The following is a 17,938-nucleotide window of genomic DNA, read 5'->3' on the forward strand; positions in this document are numbered from 1 at the left end:
AAACTTTATTTTAAAATTTAAATTTTTATTTTTAAATTTATTAATTATAACTTATACATGATTTTTCTATTATTTATATTTACTAGAATAGAATAAGTCAATATAAAAAGAATATTCAAAGAAAAACTATTATTTATATATATTCAAAACATTAGGTTAAAATACTCTTATTTATTTTTAAAAGTGTAGAAAATAAATATAAGGAAGTTCTTTAATTCTACTCTATTTTAATTTCTATTTAATTCTTATATCATTTTAATCAAATACTTTTAATTCTTTAAAAGTTAAGAGAAGAACGAATTAATAAGTTAATATTTGAGAAAATTTAATTTTAAGTATAATTAGGTATAGAGTTTAAATAATATTTAATATAATTCTTAATTACTTTCCAAAAACTTATTAAAAATTTAAACAATAATTAAAAATTATATATACATTATTATATAAAAGTGCAATAGAAATATATTTTATAAAATACAAAGCTATTTATATTTGGATAAGATTTTAAGAAAATATAATAATTATTTTACTTTATAAATTATTTTTCATTTTAACTTTATAACTATTATTCATATTATTTATATAATATCTTATATTAAAAATAATAATTAATAATATTTAAAGTAATAATATTTTTACTTTAAATATATAAAAGTATTCTATAGTATAGGTATATAAAATATATATATATATATAAAATTATAAATATTTAAAACATATTCCTTACTCTTATAGAATTTTTATAGATGTTCAAAAGAAAATTCTATATAATATATTAACTTCTTAACTTCTCATTCTCTATAATAAATAAAGTTTATATATATATTCAAGTTATTTTTTAAAAATATATAAAATTTCTTTATAAGGGGTTAATAATTATAAGGTTTATAATTCGCACTTCGAATTTAATTTTAGAAAATCAACGTAAATTATATTATAAACGTTAAAACCTATATTATATATAGGTAATTCTTAATAGAAACTTAACGTTTACTACATCTCAGATTTGCGAATAGCAATCTCAGCCCGAACCTAAGCTAAAACCCTCTCCAGATGGCGAACCTTACAACTACGAATAGTAGCAGTTAAAAAAGGAATAATTTTCTCCTCCTTCTTTGCCTCCTCTTCTCGTAGCCTAATAAATAATTAATAAACTAATATTATTATACAAAAGGAAATAATATTATATACTCTTACGTAGGGTATAATTAGTACCTTTACCCTTATAGAAAGAGTTTATACAAGTATATTCAGTAATTTTTGTACTAATAATAATATATTTAGTAAAAGGGCTATAATTACTATTCTTCTTACACTTATTGTAGGCGGCTTTTTTATTCGTATACAATAAAAATAAATAGCAAGCTAAACCTACAAAGTATTCACGGCAATCCCACTTTAATACTGAAATAATTTGGCTACTCTTAATTTAGAATATTTTAAAGGAAATAGCACGTTTAATAGTCTATAATTATTAGTTAGGATTAACTACCTCCGATTTTTATTAATTAACTTTAATAGGGGTATTATACTTTGTATTAAAATAAAATTTTATATACCTTATTAATATTATAATTAAGAAGTTTCTTAATAATAAAACGAAGAGTAATAACATCCTTGTACTCTATATTATTATCTTTTATCTTATATATATCTAATATATCGTCGGCAAACAATTTGCCTAAAAAAGTAAAAGGGCGTAATTCTGCTATAAGGGCGTTGTGAAAGCGTGATCCTACGAGTGATAAGACAATAAGATTAGAAGCTACAAATCAAAGTAATATTAAGTGTAAGGAGGGAAAGAGAAGGTAGACGAACGAAGGCATTTCGGATCCGGACATATAAGTCAGATCTGCCATTCGTCGCCGCCTTCCCAATCCGGATTGTCTATCGATAAGAAGATAAGATAAGAAGCTTGTCCGTCAGAGTACCCTTATTCCCAATACCCATCCAGCCAAGCCGTGACAGGCGCTATCGTCAGCAAAATCTTCGTCGGCCATTATTACTATACGTTATATTAGTATAAAATCAATATATATTATATTTGGATATTCTATACACTTACTAATTAATTGGCGTTGGTTATAGATATTAATTTTTGATAGTATAATTGGTATGGGGAAAGTGTTAGAGTATGTCTTACTGCACGAGAATACGGGGTTACGTGGAAGGTGAGATAGGGTTGATTGCTAAATTAAATCTATATTAATGCGTTTGGGCGCGTACCTACTACCTGCAGCTGGCACGGACTTTTTTTTTCTAAACTTTTGGATAAACGGCCTAACGCGCACTTGGGCCACCGTATCCATCTAACCAATTAGAAGGCCAGGATCCTTACCGCGATGTACTAGAACTCTAACATTTTTAAAGGACCCTGACCCCATATTTAAAACTGTAAGAAGCAATAACTTCAGGCACTTCAATACCTATAACCCCCTATAAATACAGCACTTCAATTTCTTACAGCCCAAAGCCAACGAACACACTACCGTTATAGCGGAAATTGGCGTACATTAACGGTTGCATTACTGTACAGGAGTACAGCTGCGGGCTATGTACGGTAATGCAAAATTATCTCTAAAGTTATAAAGCGGCTCCGAACACAACCTAAACTTCTACTACATACCTACTTGGAGGTTTCCGCGGTGATAGCGTGTTAAAGTCATGTCGGTATGCAGTGTAGTAGTACAGCCGCGTCATTGATAAACCTAGGTAGGTAGGTACCTACCTAGGTAGTCGTAGTGGTACTTTCGTCCAAGTTGTTATGTCGCCATTTCGGGTCCCAAATTAATACATGTTGAAGCTGTCATCATCCACATCAAAAGTTAGGTACTGCGTTTTTCTTTATGTTAACCCTCGCAGGCAGTACATAATCCATCCTCTCACTGGGTTTTACTGGGTTCTGACAGTTCTGATCAATACCTGAGTGTTGTGGGGAGAGAGAGCACTTCACTTTGAAACTTGCCGAGTACCTCTAGACAAGATGACTTGAGATTGGTTTTGCAAAAGACATCACGCTTTTATTGCTGATTTTCCTCTACTGGAATAACCTCAATCCGAAATGAAGCTGCTCATTGATTGACCCTGTTAATGAGACCTCTCTTTGCTATGGAAGTTTTGAGTGCCTTGGGTTGGTGTGCTTGTTGCACCCGCCTGGCTCACTTCCATGTTCATGTCGTGCCAAAGACAAGACGGATGTGCTTAGAACTCTAGCTGCCTGGTAATACTCGAAGTCACATGGTCGTTGCAGAAAACATGTTGATTGGATGTAGAATTGCCTAGAGGCAGACAAGTTGAGCTATGGATGTATTGTGAAGTTACGCTAAAGTTGTTACGGTAGAGGTATTGTTGCTGATTCTCCTCTAATCACTACTGCCAAAGCCTTGATCTCAAACGAAGCCGCGTGCTGATGAGCCTTTGAAAGTCGGAGATGCCTCGCCTGCATGTATTTGGCATACACTTCCGACCGCTGTTGAATCCATATGTGTTCATCTCACTCGGTAGAAGTAATGGGCCAATCGTCGGTCCAATCCCACTCAAGATCGTCAGGATCCGTCATCGCCTTTGGAGGTGTGTACTGGCCCGTCATCAAAGCCGGCCACAGCCGATCAATGAGATGGCAGCGGTCCTCGAGTTCCTGGGGGATAGGTAGTCCGATAGGGGCAGCATCGGCCCAGAATCGTGCGTGTGATCTCCGTTTTCTCTGGTAGGGGTCGTAGTAGACGGTAGGGAACATGTCCGTTTCTTCTTCCGCGTTGCCGCTTTCCTCGTCTCCTTCACAACATCGGACCTATTTGTGGTCATAGTTGAGGAAGTAATAGTGGTGTCAGCAGCCTTGTCTTCGGTTTCCACAACGGTAGGAGTTGAGGCCGTTGAGGAGGTTGTTGTTGTTGTGGTTGTTGTTGTGATTGTTATGCCGCCGCCACCGCCATACCGATAGATGTAATACTCGGATGCCATCTTCTTTCTCCGCTCAAGCTGATAAAATTGGCCGGGCGCTGGACCGTTACCGCTACGAATGCAGCTGTGTGGGTCCCAGGACCTGGCAAAGAGAGCCAGCATAGTGTCAGTGTTGTAGTGGGTTCTTGAACTTGTACCTGAGCATGAGCCCGTACCATGGGCAGCACTCACGGTGCTGGAGCAGCCCGATGATAACAGGGCTTTGACGTCCAGCTTCCGAGCGGCTTCGTACGTAGATGCAAAAGCGTAAGCGACTATAAGCCAGCGACCCGTCAGCTGCCCCTTGATGCTCTGCTGCGAGAACACACTCCGCTGGCAGTATCGGAGGTTGGGGAACTGTTCTAGGTTCGTGCTGCGGGTTACGGGGAAGCATAAGCCTAATCCGGCTTTGGTGGTGGCGGTTTCGTAAGTGGTCCAGTTTGCTAGGGCGGCGGTGTCTGTGAGGTTCGTGTTATCGTCCATGTTGCCGATATTGGCAGAAGAGGATGAGGAGAGAAAGTGCTCGAGCTCTTGAAGCTGTTGGTCTAGGTCGAAAAAGTAGTGGCGGAGTTGGATGTGCCACTCCACGTTCCTCTCAATATCCACGTAAAACATTGTGGGCTCTCGGCAGACGTGGACGGGGTAATGGAAGGATTCCATGGAGTACTTGAATCGATTCATGAGTGTTGGGGGCGACTGCTGGAGCTTGCCTTCGTCGGTGGGGATATCAACGTCTTCATTCTGGAAGTGTAGCCCTGCGCCGCAAGGACCAAAACACAATTCTTGGTTCAGCGGGGGGTAGTACTGATTAGACGGGACCGAGTTATAGCCTTGAACGACAACCAGGGGACACTTGGGCTGCTGACTGGTCTTGTGGGCGTTTATTCCACCGTGGGACGTGAGGCGTTGGACGTTACGGTCCGGGCCCTTGAAGAGAATGGCGCGGTTGTCATCGTTAGCTTGCCGGGAGGGAGTCTTGGGCTGGAGTACAGAACGACCGGTCCCGAAGAAAGATGATAACATGACGGGCGGTGGTCAGATTCTTGGTAGATGGATGTTGATGGTTGACCAAGATACTCGATGCTGAGAGGATAGATGAAAGGAAGGAAATGGAGCGGGGAAAGAAGAGCAGATGAGGATGTTTATTGGTAATGACAGAAGGGAAACCTTCTGCAGCTCCCTCCTGTACACAGCTGCCCGTACATTTCTGGATGCATGCTGATGAACACCTGTCTTTCGTCTGCAGATTTTATGGGAGTAACAACTCGGGTGAATCAAGGCGGTAGTTGACTTAGTTCAAAGGGCAGAAAGCCCTCATGTTCATTCGAGGCATGCTCGCTTCCAACTTTCTGTTGACCGGGCAGGTCATGGACTGGCAGTTTGCGTGTTATCGGAAGACAGAGAACGTCGGACATGAACGGAAAGAGGATATGGACATGGTAGCCATTAAAAAAAATAGGAGAAAGCTGCAGATGTGTGACGCAATTTCCCTGCATTTGTGTTCTGCACCGAGATTGAATAGTCGTCAACTCCGAGTGTCCTTCGGTTGTCGTTGCGGGCGTCCAGCGCGCGAATGCGTCAGCCACACCATCAGCCCCGTAAACAGCTACATCCACTATCGTCCTCGAGTAACCAATCAAGTGAAGCCCGGTAAAGCCGTCGGTCACGTGCACAGGCGTTCATTTCGCACCACACCACACAAAAGGTGCTTTTCAGGATTTAATAACCTGAAGTGGAAGAGCCATATCACTAGAGCAATCTCTATCGAGCTAGAATAAGGAGGTTAAGGGCGTATTTGGTTCAGTCAGCAAAACGAAAGTTTGTATGGGCAAATAATTCCTACCAGCTAGCAGACTGTTTTTTTACTATTTTATGTAGGTAGTTGGGGGTTATTCTAGTCTTGGCTGTAGGAAAAAGTATTGCACTAAGGTAGTTGGATGTAATATAGTTTGGAAGGTTTAAAAGAGGAATTAGTGAGCCTATGTAAGAGTATTTTGCTATTTTCTATCTTAACAGGTCACCTTATAAAGATAGAGAACATTTTGCTACTTCCGCTACCTTACAGTGATAGTGTAACTAATACTGCGAATTACAACCCTAATCATAACTCCAGTTACAACAACGTGTCTTTTAGCCCCTATCCTGTGGTATATTTTTAGCTGCTTTTTGGCTTTGTACCTTTGTCTACCCTTGTAAGAAGTTAGTAGAAATTCTACTGACTGAACCAAACGGGCCCTAAAACTTACTTTTCTATTACTATACGGATAGACAATGCTGACCGTACAGTTAGACTTTCTCTAAAATTTATTCACTTTAATGCTAGGGGGCTGCGTCCCCCGGGACCCTCTCTTAGGATTATTTACACAAAAAGTACATAAAAGCGCGAAAAACAGCTGTACGGGAATGCACTAACAGGAAAACTGCGAAATTCAGATAGTACTAACAATTCTTTTATGGGCGAAAAGCCTGGTTTCGGTCCGTGCGCTATGATTTGGGTAGTGCGTGCAGAATTTTACGTGGGGAGCGCCCGCGAAAGGCACTAACACCTTACCCGAACAGTTGAGAATCCTTGCTCGTGTAGGTATATAGAGAAGTATCAATGAGATGAATGACGTGAAGCGATTTACGGTTTGAGAGTGGCAGACATAACCCTAACCCGTGTTCTTGGCACATGGTTTGAGTTTGTGCCCGCAACGCACAGAGCCTCGACTGGAGGAGTCAAGCTGAAGAAATCGGACGGATGACGTTTTGTCAGCGGCCACCGAGAGCGCCGGTGCGACCCTCCCTCCCGTTAAAAGAAACATGGAGTGAGAAGTGGTGGGTGGGTGCGTGGTTCTGGCGGCAAATCTCGGGTTTTTTTTTTTTTTTTTTTTTTTTTTTTTCCCTTCCCTTCTTTGGGGTGAACCGACCAAACGAGAAGACGGGCGGGAGTCATGAAAAGAGAAAGAAAGAAAAACAAGCATCATCATCTGCCCAGCAAGGTGGTTTAGCAACAGCGATGAACCATTACAATTGCTGCCCATCGAATCCACTGTTATCCACTGTTTTCCATTTTAACATGCACTGACCCGCGATGTACGTTGATGTGCCCGCCCTATTCCCCTGCCCGCCATCGCCTTCTGCCGCGCACTATGTACATTGATTACCTCTGATTGAGGGGATTGACCAATTAAAGAGCTCTCCCAAGGCCTAGAACAGCGAAGCTCGGTATTGGTGCATTTGTGTCACATTGCAGATTTTGTGCATGAACCGGCTCGCCCTCCACTGCCGGTCAAGAGGCTTTTCCAGGGCATTTATCAGGGTCCAGATACCAGGACGGGAGTCAGGATTTGATATCAACTTCCATCCCATCCCTCTTGCCCTTCATTTTACTGACGATAACCACTTCTTTCCGTTTTTTCTTTGCGGTAAAAAAAAAGGAAAAGAAGCGCCAAGATGACGCGAAGCCAGAGGAGCTCGACCTTGGACTCTGCAAGGCCCTTGCTCAGCCACCATGATACCGAGGACGATTTGTTATGGCAGCAGCGGTCGCGATATCACGGCACAGATGCTGCGGTAGCCCGTGCACCGCACGTCAACGACGGCAACAATGTTGGTGATGACAATGATGTTGATGATGGGTTGGAGGATTATATCAGCCACTTTGACGACGACCCGGATAACCCGCAGAACTGGCCGGCATCATTCAAATGGAGTGTGGTGGCTTTATTGGCCATGACGGCTTTTAGTGTGTACGTGCACCCACATGATCCTCACAATTTCACATACTCAAATCTCAACATCATCTCATCCCCAATTGTACAACGCTAACATTTTATGCTTCCAGCACATTCAACTGCATCTCCCTCGTCCCCCTCGCCCCCTCCATCGTCCGCTCCCTCACCCCACCACCTCCTCCCCCCTCCAACGGGACGGACTCTTCCCTCCCACCACCAGCCAACCTCAAATCCGCCTCCGCCCTCCTCGTCACCATCTGGGAACTAGGCGAGGCCGCCGGCCCTTTACTCATCGCCCCGCTCTCCGAGCTTTTCGGGCGCTACCCAACCCTCAACATCACCAACCTCCTCCTTATCCTCTTCACCATCCTCACCGCCACCGCCACTTCCGTCCCGACGCTCATCTTGTCGCGATGCCTGACGGGCATGGCAGTCGCTTCGAACGTGCTCAACCCCGCCATCGTGGGGGACATGTTTCCCTCCGATCAGCGGGGGAGCGCCATGTCGCTAATCTTCATTGCGCCTCTTATCGGTGGGGCGGTCGGGCCGGCGATCTCGAGTGCCGTCGCGGAAAGCGTCGGGTGGAGGAAGGTGGTGTGGGGGGTAGTGGGTTTGAGCACCATTTGCGAGATTCTGTTTTTGTGTTTGTTTAAGGAGACGTATAAAGTGGCGATTGTGAGGAGGAGGGTGATGAGGGAGAAGCACAGCACCAGGTTGGCGAATGCGCATTTGGATATGAGCACGGGCAACTTGAGAGGCAAAAAAAGCAAGCGTGAAGAGTGGAGGAAACTGAGGGATTCGGTGTTAAGGCCGTTCTTGGTGGTGTTTGGGTCGGGACTGTTGATGGCCTTGTCGCTGTTGGGGTCCGTCACGTTTTCGTATTTTTACGTGGTTAGTGTGACGTTGCCGGAGATTCTGGAGGACAAGTATGGGCTGTCCGGGGCGGTCAAGGGGTTGTGTTTTATGGGATTTAGTACGTTTTCCCTTTCTTTTCCTTTTTCCCTTCTTCCATGAAATAGGATACTAACGCACTTCAACAGCCGTCGGCTCCTTCTTAGCCGTCCTAATCTGCAACGCCTTCCTCGACCGTATTTACATCGCCCTCCGTGACCGCGATGCCGCCCTCACCCAGCCCTGCTCCCCGGACGATTGCCTACCCAAGGAAAAACCAGAATACCGCCTGCCCCTCACCATCCTCGGCGCCTTCAGCATGCCCTTCGCCATCACCTTTTACGGCTGGGTCGCCGAGCTTTCGCTGCCTCTCCCTTTCTTGCTCATTGCTTGTGGGCTGATTGGCGCCAACACCATGATGACCCTGATTCCACTGATGGCCTACGTGGTGGATGCGTTTGGCTTGTTCTCGGCAAGTGCCATGACGGGTGTGATTGTGAGTAGGTGTCTGATGGGCACGTTCTTGCCCTTGGCAGCGGCGCCGCTGGTGGATTCGTTTGGGTATGGATGGGGGTTCATGGTTTTTGGAGTCATGAGTGGCGCGTTGGCGCCGATTAGTGTGGTGGTGTTTAGGTATGGAGAGAGGTGGAGGCAGTTTTGCAAGTATAGCAGGGTGGAGTAGTTGGGCTTGTTAGGTATTGTGTGTGTGTGTGGAAGAGAGGGATCTGTTGATGACATGTGATTGGGATACGATATGGATTGGATATGGGATATGATGGGATATGGACCAACAAAAAGCATAGGATGGGAAAAGTTGTGGATTGGGTTTACACGATTAACGACTGGACGACAAAAGTTGGGTTGGATAAAAGACAAAAGTTTTGGCTTGATTGTTGAAAGGGATGCGCATTCATTTCCCTGTAATGGAGTTTGGGGGAAGAAAAAAAAAGAGAATAATTAAACGTGTTTTTCACTATGAAGTCGTTTTTACAACTTCTTCTGCAAATGAACTCGGTCACTGTTGAAAGACAATGCTGATGTCGTCGTCTTGTTGGTCTTGGCGGGCATTTTTATATGAGAACCGCATACAGCCAAGATCTGCAAACCCATACAAGTTTGCTAACAAACTGAAATAACCGACCATCGAACAGTATTTGTAAGTGCGCCCTTGTTGATTGCCTTTGACAAATACACAACCCACGGATTGTAACCCGGCACCACCGGCCCATGGGGCTTAGATCGGATATGTAACACGGCCCCTGGCGGCCCATCAGGGAACATCCGTGGAGTCCGGGGTCCGTAGCTCTGGAGAGTCGGAGAAGACTGGTGTGTCCAAGTTTCAGATGGTCCGTCTCAAACCCAACGACTTCCGTTCCGGTCCCTCTTCCTCCGGCCTTTCTAATGTGCCCATCTCTCGTGTTTTGATGTGTCGTTCGTAGGCCAAGGACGTTGAAATTGCTCGGCTGGGTCTAGGTACCTTGAGGCTTCGTAAGAATACCCAACCACCCTGGGACAGAGTTTTGCTAGCTTCAGGAGGCGCTGATCAATTGGCGCGCTACGTGTACTACCTAATGGCCGTCGCTGAGGCATCGCTCTGTGAATACGGTGATGAGTGGGCTCGTTCCCTTGGTAGTATGCGCAACCGTTCTGGGAAACAGGGCTATAAGTCTGCAATTCCTACTATTGAATGGAAATGGAATTGGAAGGTCATGTGTGTTAGGTTCCTTGGAAGGTGACCTGGCGATCAGTGATCCGGAGCTCTGGGCAGCTCAACCATTCAGCGGTGGACGTCGCCATAGGTCGGGTAGAAGAAACACTGTACAGTCCAATGCTGGTTTGATTGTTAGCTTGGTACACCAGGCACTCCTGCTGTACAATAAATATAGTGCACTAGACAAAATCTATTTCGAATAGTCCTAAAGGTTATATGGATGAATTAAAAGGTATTAGTTGGATTTAATTTGGCATTTTAAATGTTAGAGATGGCGTGCCCAAGGTAAGATCATACATTAGTTAGCCATGAAAACGCATAGGAAAGTTGACACGAGGTCTCAAACTAACAAACAAACCAGTACTGGACTGTACACTACAGGGATACCCCACTACAGAATACAACTGAACTGAAAGTGCCAAGCACGCCGCCCTGGAAATGGTTCCTGCCCCATGACGCACTTTTTGCACCGCTCCCTCCCGCCGTACGGTAGCTCGGTAGTACCTCTACGGCACTACTTTGGAGTGGACAAGACCAACAAAAATGAAAAAGGATCAACATGGCGACGCTTTCTTGATTCCATCTCAACAAGGCCAATTGGGACCATGCCATTGCCCCAGAAAAGAATTGGACCTCTAAGACTCATGCCCGCCCTGTTATCCCCGAGTCACGACTCCACGCCCAAGTCACTGTCCCTGCAAAAAAGTTGCGACTAAAGAAGAATCCACAGAAGCCGCCGTTTGATCTTCCCTTCTTTTTTTTTCTCTTTTCCTTCTTTTTTTCTCTTTTCCTTCTTCTCTTTTTTTCTTATCTCCCCAACACAACCAAGTCATCCTCACACAACAAGTCGACAGTCGTCCGCTCGCTCGCTCGCCATGGCAGAACAACAGGATGCCAGCGACCCGAGGCGGCGACAGACTCGCGACTATCCCGATTCGCCCATCTCGGTAGAAGAAGGCTTTGCGACAGCCACCACCCTCGCTTCGCGACAACAGCAACAACAACAACAGCAACACGAATATGAACATGAACCACCACCAACCCCACGATTACCCGACGACGATGGCGACGATGGCCTCACCACCGACACCGACAGCGACACCGACGATGACATGCGCGTCCGCACCAATGTCACCAATGTCGCCCCAAATCCAGTCCCGCAGAAGCCAAACAAGAAGGCCGGCTGGCTGGCCGCCATGGCTGCTAAGCTGGGTCTCGACATGCCCACAGTCATCACCATGTTCAAGTACGTTGTGCCTGAGTTCAGTAGCAGGTAGGTAGGTAGGTATTCAACATACTAACAACACACAGAGGCTCCCTCCCGCCTACCATCGGCATCGCCATGTGCCAGTCCCACACCATCGCCATCTACTTCGGCACCGTCGGCTACCTCGTTCCCATCGTCTCCGTCCTGGCCATTGCCATCCTCCCCCGCGGCAAATTCCTCATGAACTTGGTCCTCAACCTTCTCGCCATCTGCTTCGGCTCTGCCGTCTCCATGCTCGCCCTCTATAGCGCCGTCAAGGCCCGCGAACACACCACACCCAAAGACGCCCCGGTTTCCGCGCTGCCGACTTACAACTCGAGCCAGAGCGCTGTCTGTGCCGTCTGGCTGTTCTTCAACATCTGGCTGGGAAACGTGGTCAGGGCCAAGATGCCGGCCTTCAACATTTCCATCATTATCTACAGTATCCTGGTCAACATCGCAGCTACTTTCGGCCCCATCATGACCACCATGGCCGCCGCCCAGCACTTTGTTCAGCAACTGTTGACAGGCATGTTGCTGGCTATGGCGATTGCCTCGGCTGTCAACCTCTTTATCTTCCCCGTCAGCAGCCGTCTGGTGGTCTTCAAGGAGTTTGCGGGCGCCATTGGCCTGCTGCGAAAGACGGCTTCCCTGCAAAAGGCCTATCTGGCCAGTCTCGAGTCGGAGGATATGTTCGCGCCTGCTACGAGAACTGATACCTGGGCGAGGAAGGAGGCCAAAAAGGCTGAGAAGGGGAATCGAAAGCCAAGAATCACCAAGGAGGCCAAGGCCGCGAAAGCGTTGGGCGAGACTGCCGCTGCCCTACGAGAACTCTCTGGAAAGTTGCATGCCGACATGGGTTTTGCCAAGAGAGACATTGCCTGGGGAAGGCTGGACGCCTCCGATCTCAGCCACATATTTACCCTGTTGAGGAACGTTTACATTCCTGTTTTGGGCATGACCACCATCATCGACATTTTCAAGCGCGTCTCCGAAACCCAGGGGTGGTACACAGAAGAAGACACGCCACCCGAGGTGGTAGCCGAGAAGGAGATCGAAAAGCGGGTATGGAACGAAGTCATGAAGCAGATGCACGAGCCCTTCGAGATCCTCTCCGAAGCCATCGACAAAGGTCTCCAACACGCCGCCCTCCAGCTGGACCTTACCCCGCGCCCCAAGAAATCCAAAACTGCCGACATTGAGGAAAAGGCCGGCCAGCCTCTGCAGCCTGGCGATTTGGGGTATGCTCAGGTGATCCATGAGAAGGTGGCAGCCTTTTACGCCAAAAAGGGTGAGCTTCTCAAGATTTGGGTCAAGGAAAAGGGTCTGATCTACGACGAAGAAGGCTTTACCGCCCACGACACCATCCCTCTCGAACGCCAAAAGCGCGACCAAGCACAGCTCAACATCTTGCTCTACATGGAAAACCTCATGCACGCCTCGGGCAACGCCGTCTACGAGTTTGCTGCCTACGCCGATTCCAAGGTCGAAGACGGCACCATGTCGCGCAAGCGGTTAATCATGCCCGGATTCAGGCGCTTGGAGAAGTGGTTCCTTGCTGTTCTGCGGAATGAGGACTCGACAGCCGAGGGATCGCCTGACCTCTCGGAAAGCAGCAACACCATTGTCAGCTTTGGCGATGGTTTCAACAACAACAAGAAGGACCCCGAACACCTTCCGCCCGCTACTGCGTGGGAACGCTTCGGCAACCGCCTCCGCAAGATCTCAAAGTTCTTTGGCTCAGAAGAATCCGCTTTTGGCTTCCGTGTCGCTTGCGCCACCATGTCCATTGGCATCGTCGCCTACCTCAAGGAAACCCAAGCCTTCTTCCGCGAGCAGCGCCTCGTCTGGGCCATGATCATGGTAGCCATCGGCATGACAATGACATCTGGCCAGTCGTTGTTTGGCTTCATCTGCCGTACAAGTGGCACGGTGGCGGGCATGGTCCTGTCACTGATCGTGTGGTATATTGTTGATGGACATCCGCCAGGTGTCATTGTCTTTTTGATGCTGAGCATCTTTTTGTGTTACTACTTCTTTCTCAAGTATCCCCGGTTTGTGCCCGCGGTCATGATCACTGTTGTCACGCAGGTCATGATCATCGGCTATGAGTTGCAGGTTGGCATGATTGGAAGGGCGGCAGCGGAGAGGACGGGGCAACCTGTATATGAGTGAGTTGTCCATTTTATTCTCTTGCCAAAGTAATCACTAACAGTGTCTGCAGAATCTACCTCCTGGGCCCCTACCGCCTTGCTTGCGTCGCTGGTGGCTGTCTCGTCGCCTTTATCTGGACCATCTTCCCCTCGCCCCTAACCGATCGGACCTGGCTCCGCCGCGACCTCTCAGCAACCCTCTACCTCGTTGCCAACTACTCGTCCATCATCAACTCCACCCTACAAACCAAGCTTACCGAACAGGCAGGCGACGTCAACATCAAGGGAACTCCCGCCCACCAGCTCTTCAAATTCCGATCCAAGATCTTTGGCAAGCTGATGATGCTTATCCCCTCCATGTCTCAGCACTCGGAGTGGCAGAAGTGGGAACCCACTATCGGCGGCAGGTTTCCCCGGGAAGTTTATGATGAGATTATTCTCAGGACCAACCGCATGGTGGCCTATCTGACGCTCATGAGCTATACGATTACGAACCCGATTCATGCCCCGACCAAGATGAAACCGTATGCTTCGCAAAACCAGATTGCCAGCCCGCGCGCGTCGTCGGTGGCTGTGTACCCCAAGTGGGACAATCAGGTTGCGGAACTGGTCATGACCTTGGAGCCGACACACCACACAATCCTGTCGACCTTGACTCTGCTCTCCAACTCGTTACTCTCCGGCCAGAGTCTCCCACCATTCATGCCCCTCCCGCGTCCCTACGACATTACCCGCCGCCTCATTCGCCTCGGAACAACCAGTCCACTCCGCAGCCACCCCGCAAGCCCTTATGCATCCGGCGCCGAATCCGACTCTGACTCCGACGCCGACGACGCCGACGATGACGTCTACAACGAGCCCGAGCCATTTAAATTGATGGACTCGCGCTCCGGCGAAGACGACTACGAGCACGTCAAGCGCGAAATCAGCTACTTTTCTTCTCACAGCCACGACGCCCGCCACCAATCTCTCTCCCAAGCCGCCAACCCTAACGCCACCACCCCCTCTCCTGCCCAATCCCCCGGTGCCTCTCCCTCGGGCTCTGCCCATCTGGCTTTTTCCTTCCCTCCAGGGATCCAGACCCATTCGCTCACGCACAGCCGTAACCCATCGTTTTCAAGACCAAGGGCGTTTTCGCCTTCGCACTCGCGCGCCCACTCGCGCGCTCCAACGTCGCGGGCGCACTCGAGGGCTCATAGTCGTGCGCGCTCAGTGCAGCAGACGAACCAAAACCTTCTTGAGGGTCTACTTCAGGATGAACCAGGTTACGCAGAGTTTGCTGTTCTTCAAGTGTGCACAGGCCTGGTGTGCGATGACCTGGAGGGCCTGGTCAAGGCGGTGATTAGTCTTGTGGGCGTAGTGGATTTCAGCTTTCGCGTGGATCGGAGTGAGGAGGAGGTGCATTTGGGAAGGAGGGCCAGTTTGGCGAGGAAGATGAGGGAGGTGAAGAGGATGGGGACGATTGGAAGGGGGAAAGGGAAGGGGAAGGGAAAGGAAAAGGCGAAGGCGCAGTGAGTGAGGGATTGACGAGGGGAGATAAGTACCTCTATGGAGAGAAGTGGGGATGAAAGAAGAAATGAAATATTAATACCCAGACTACCTAGAGGTAGTCAGTCACACATTATGACTTACGTTGGGACTGGATGGGAGTGGAGTGGACTGGAATGGAACGGGCGCAAAGAAAGGCGTTCGTTCCTGCTTTCTGCTGCGTTTTTCCAGCTCGGCATATTTTCTACGAAGGGATTGATTCATGGCTCATGTCCAGCATGTCTAGCAACGTCATTATGCCCCCCCCCCCCCCCCCCCCAATATCATATCTTACATGTCGTCACTTGGGATCGGATCTATGCTAATGTTTCTATGGATGATGGAATTTCAAGTTCATTTGTTACATATCTTACCTTACCTTACCTACCTACCTACTTAATTACATACTTTATATATAGTCCACGCAGATAAGAGAAAAGAAGAGATGAAGAGAAGAATCTAATGATATTTAATGTTCGTACATTGAGAAGAGTACCTAAGAAGTCAGAAGGTGTTTGGTTCCTTTTGTGTCATGGAGTAGACTAGAGGTGCCGGTTGTCAACTTGGTGTGTTACTTCTACCTCGAACCTCTACCTACTGGAACCAGTGAGCGCGGCCCGGCCCGGCCTGGGCCGTTCCGGTTCCGCCCGTTCGTTGATGATGTGACGTTGTGTGCATCGATGCACTCCGTGTCCGTCTACCTACCTCTAGCAACGATGCAAATATAATTCTATGGTACCATAGCATACCTGGAAAAATGCGTTTTGTACCTCTAGGTAACATCTATGTCTACCTACTTAGGTACCTATGTACTTACTACCGCCGTGCAACCAGACCCGTCCTAGGGACTAGCAGAGTGGCAAGGTCTTGTCTTGGAAGTAGTCTAGTGGAAAAAAAAGAGTGCGGTCGAACACCTGGGTGCTGTGCTGTGGTCCATGTACATCAATGAGAATGATTGGTCGTGACTCAGGTTCAGGTTCAAGGTTGGGAAAAGTACCCGAAGTCGGGACTCGGAACCGGGGGAGGGATGAAATTCAGGACATAGAGTCGGTGTGGCCCGGAGACACTTATCCGTTTCTTGCAATCTTTGCCTCTCATTATGGGGAAGTATGATCAATTCGACACACCGCAAGTAAACCGATTCTTGCACTGAGTGTAGCCAGTCTGCGGTAAGAAGTTGTTCGTTTATCCGATGGGATCACTATTGGTCCTATGGGGAGCGACAACAGTCAATGACGAACCCAAAAGCTTGGCCGGGTGTGGAACACAAGTGTGAAGAGGTTGAGAGACGACTGTATAAGTGCGTCATAAAGAGACACTGGTTCTCTTACGAGTCTGTTCCTCGTACCTAGGTATAAAAGGCCCAGTGTGGTGATCAGAACCATACTCTCTTAGTTCCTACCTCTACCTAACATATCACAAATCACGAACCCGACCACCTGAACCAATTTGCCAAGATGATGAGTGGATGTCCCGTCTTCAACTATCTCTCTGACGACCCGCAAGCCTACCTCCTCCTGCTCAAAGACTACGTCCGCCCCAGCCCCGACATCTGCACCCTCTGCAAAGCCCGCTGCCTTGAGTCCTTCATCAAAACAGCCTCAGCCCCCGGTCTAGCTTGGAATCGACTTTCTCCCGATGGCCGTGTCCGCCCCGCACACACACGTCTCGACGCCCAACTTTCCGCACTAGGAATCACCGCCTCCAACGCCTTCGGATTGGATCTTTCCGAAAAGGAGGTAGACCTAATCTTCCAGCCTGCTACGAGACGGCTAACGATTGACCGCGACTGGGACGACTTCGTCCACGCTGTCGTGGCCATGACTGCTTACCGCGGCCGCGCAAGACCAGACCGGTACGACGCTTTCAAGTCGCAACATGGCACCGACCACTATGCGCTGGGAAAGAAGATGGAGCTTATGTGCTGGAGCCAGTTTACGAGTTACGACCTTGTCAGACCGAAAGGCGGGACCATTGAGTTTTGGCTATTCAACCTCGGCCAGTTGTTATCTGGCGGAGCGGGGGTGTTCCTCCGCAGCTCCTCCGCGTCCCCCTGCACCTCTACTGCCGACGAGACAGAAACAAAGACAGAGAAGAAGGAGACAAAGAAAGACTGCTGTACCTGCCCAATCTTTACCCCTCTGTCCGGGCGGCACCCCGACACGTTTACCGGGTTCGAATGGATCAATTTCGTCCTCTCCGTCGCCCACAACCGCATCTCTCCAGACCTCCTCTCTGCTTGGTCGGCATCAAATCATCCCTTATTCACCGAGGACCTCTCCACTCTCTACAGCCACCACCCCTTATCCCCAGGCTACGACTGCACCAAGGACAAAAGCTGGTATCAGCCCTCCTACGGCTATAGCCGCATGAGACGGTTCATCGTCCCCGAAGACATCTATAACACTGACCCACGAGACGTGGAACTTTCCTTTTTGTTGGGGTTTGACGTGCTCTCCGATTTTCATCCCCTGCTTGACTCTCCTCCCCCCGTTGTCGAAAAGTCCAAGTTTTCCTCAGCAGACTTGTTTGAAGTGGAGAACCTCAGAGAAAGTTTCATAGCCATGTTTCAAAACCATTTCGTGTGTCCATGGTGGTTCGTTCCCCATCGTCAGACCCTCGCAACCTTATCGAGACAAAAACTGGCCCATCATATAAGGGGCAGTATGCTGACGACGTTTATGGCGTTGCACAAGAACCTAAAGCTGAATAGGCCGGTGGAAGGCAGGCACAATGAGGGCGGTGTGGACTGGGT

The 17,938-nt window shown here is 48.0% G+C and overlaps 4 protein-coding genes across 4 annotated transcripts; 3 read left to right on the forward strand and 1 right to left on the reverse strand.

Moving 5' to 3' along the window:
• Positions 1-3,493: 3,493 nt before the first annotated feature.
• NEUTE1DRAFT_121737 (uncharacterized protein) lies at positions 3,494-5,126 on the reverse strand (the record flags this gene model as incomplete). Its single annotated transcript, XM_009852093.1, has 2 exons — positions 3,494-3,761; positions 3,791-5,126. 2 exons carry the CDS (start codon positions 4,960-4,962, stop codon positions 3,494-3,496), a joined length of 1,440 nt encoding a protein of 479 aa, XP_009850395.1.
• Positions 5,127-7,374: 2,248 nt separating this feature from the next.
• Positions 7,375-9,228, forward strand: NEUTE1DRAFT_145931 (uncharacterized protein; the record flags this gene model as incomplete). Its single annotated transcript, XM_009852094.1, has 3 exons — positions 7,375-7,670; positions 7,766-8,628; positions 8,696-9,228. The coding sequence occupies 3 exons, from the start codon at positions 7,375-7,377 to the stop codon at positions 9,226-9,228; spliced, it is 1,692 nt and encodes a 563-aa protein (XP_009850396.1).
• Positions 9,229-11,132: 1,904 nt separating this feature from the next.
• On the forward strand, positions 11,133-15,446 carry NEUTE1DRAFT_145932 (uncharacterized protein; the record flags this gene model as incomplete). Its single annotated transcript, XM_009852095.1, has 3 exons — positions 11,133-11,530; positions 11,569-13,674; positions 13,728-15,446. The coding sequence occupies 3 exons, from the start codon at positions 11,133-11,135 to the stop codon at positions 15,169-15,171; spliced, it is 3,948 nt and encodes a 1,315-aa protein (XP_009850397.1).
• A 1,194-nt stretch (positions 15,447-16,640) lies between these two features.
• Positions 16,641-17,920, forward strand: NEUTE1DRAFT_137092 (uncharacterized protein; the record flags this gene model as incomplete). The annotated part of the gene is made up of 2 exons (XM_009852096.1): positions 16,641-17,765; positions 17,897-17,920. 2 exons carry the CDS (start codon positions 16,641-16,643, stop codon positions 17,918-17,920), a joined length of 1,149 nt encoding a protein of 382 aa, XP_009850398.1.
• Positions 17,921-17,938: the final 18 nt, after the last annotated feature.

Source organism: Neurospora tetrasperma, assembly GCF_000213175.1.
Source record: "Neurospora tetrasperma FGSC 2508 unplaced genomic scaffold NEUTE1scaffold_3, whole genome shotgun sequence".
NCBI classification, from domain to species: domain Eukaryota; kingdom Fungi; phylum Ascomycota; class Sordariomycetes; order Sordariales; family Sordariaceae; genus Neurospora; species Neurospora tetrasperma.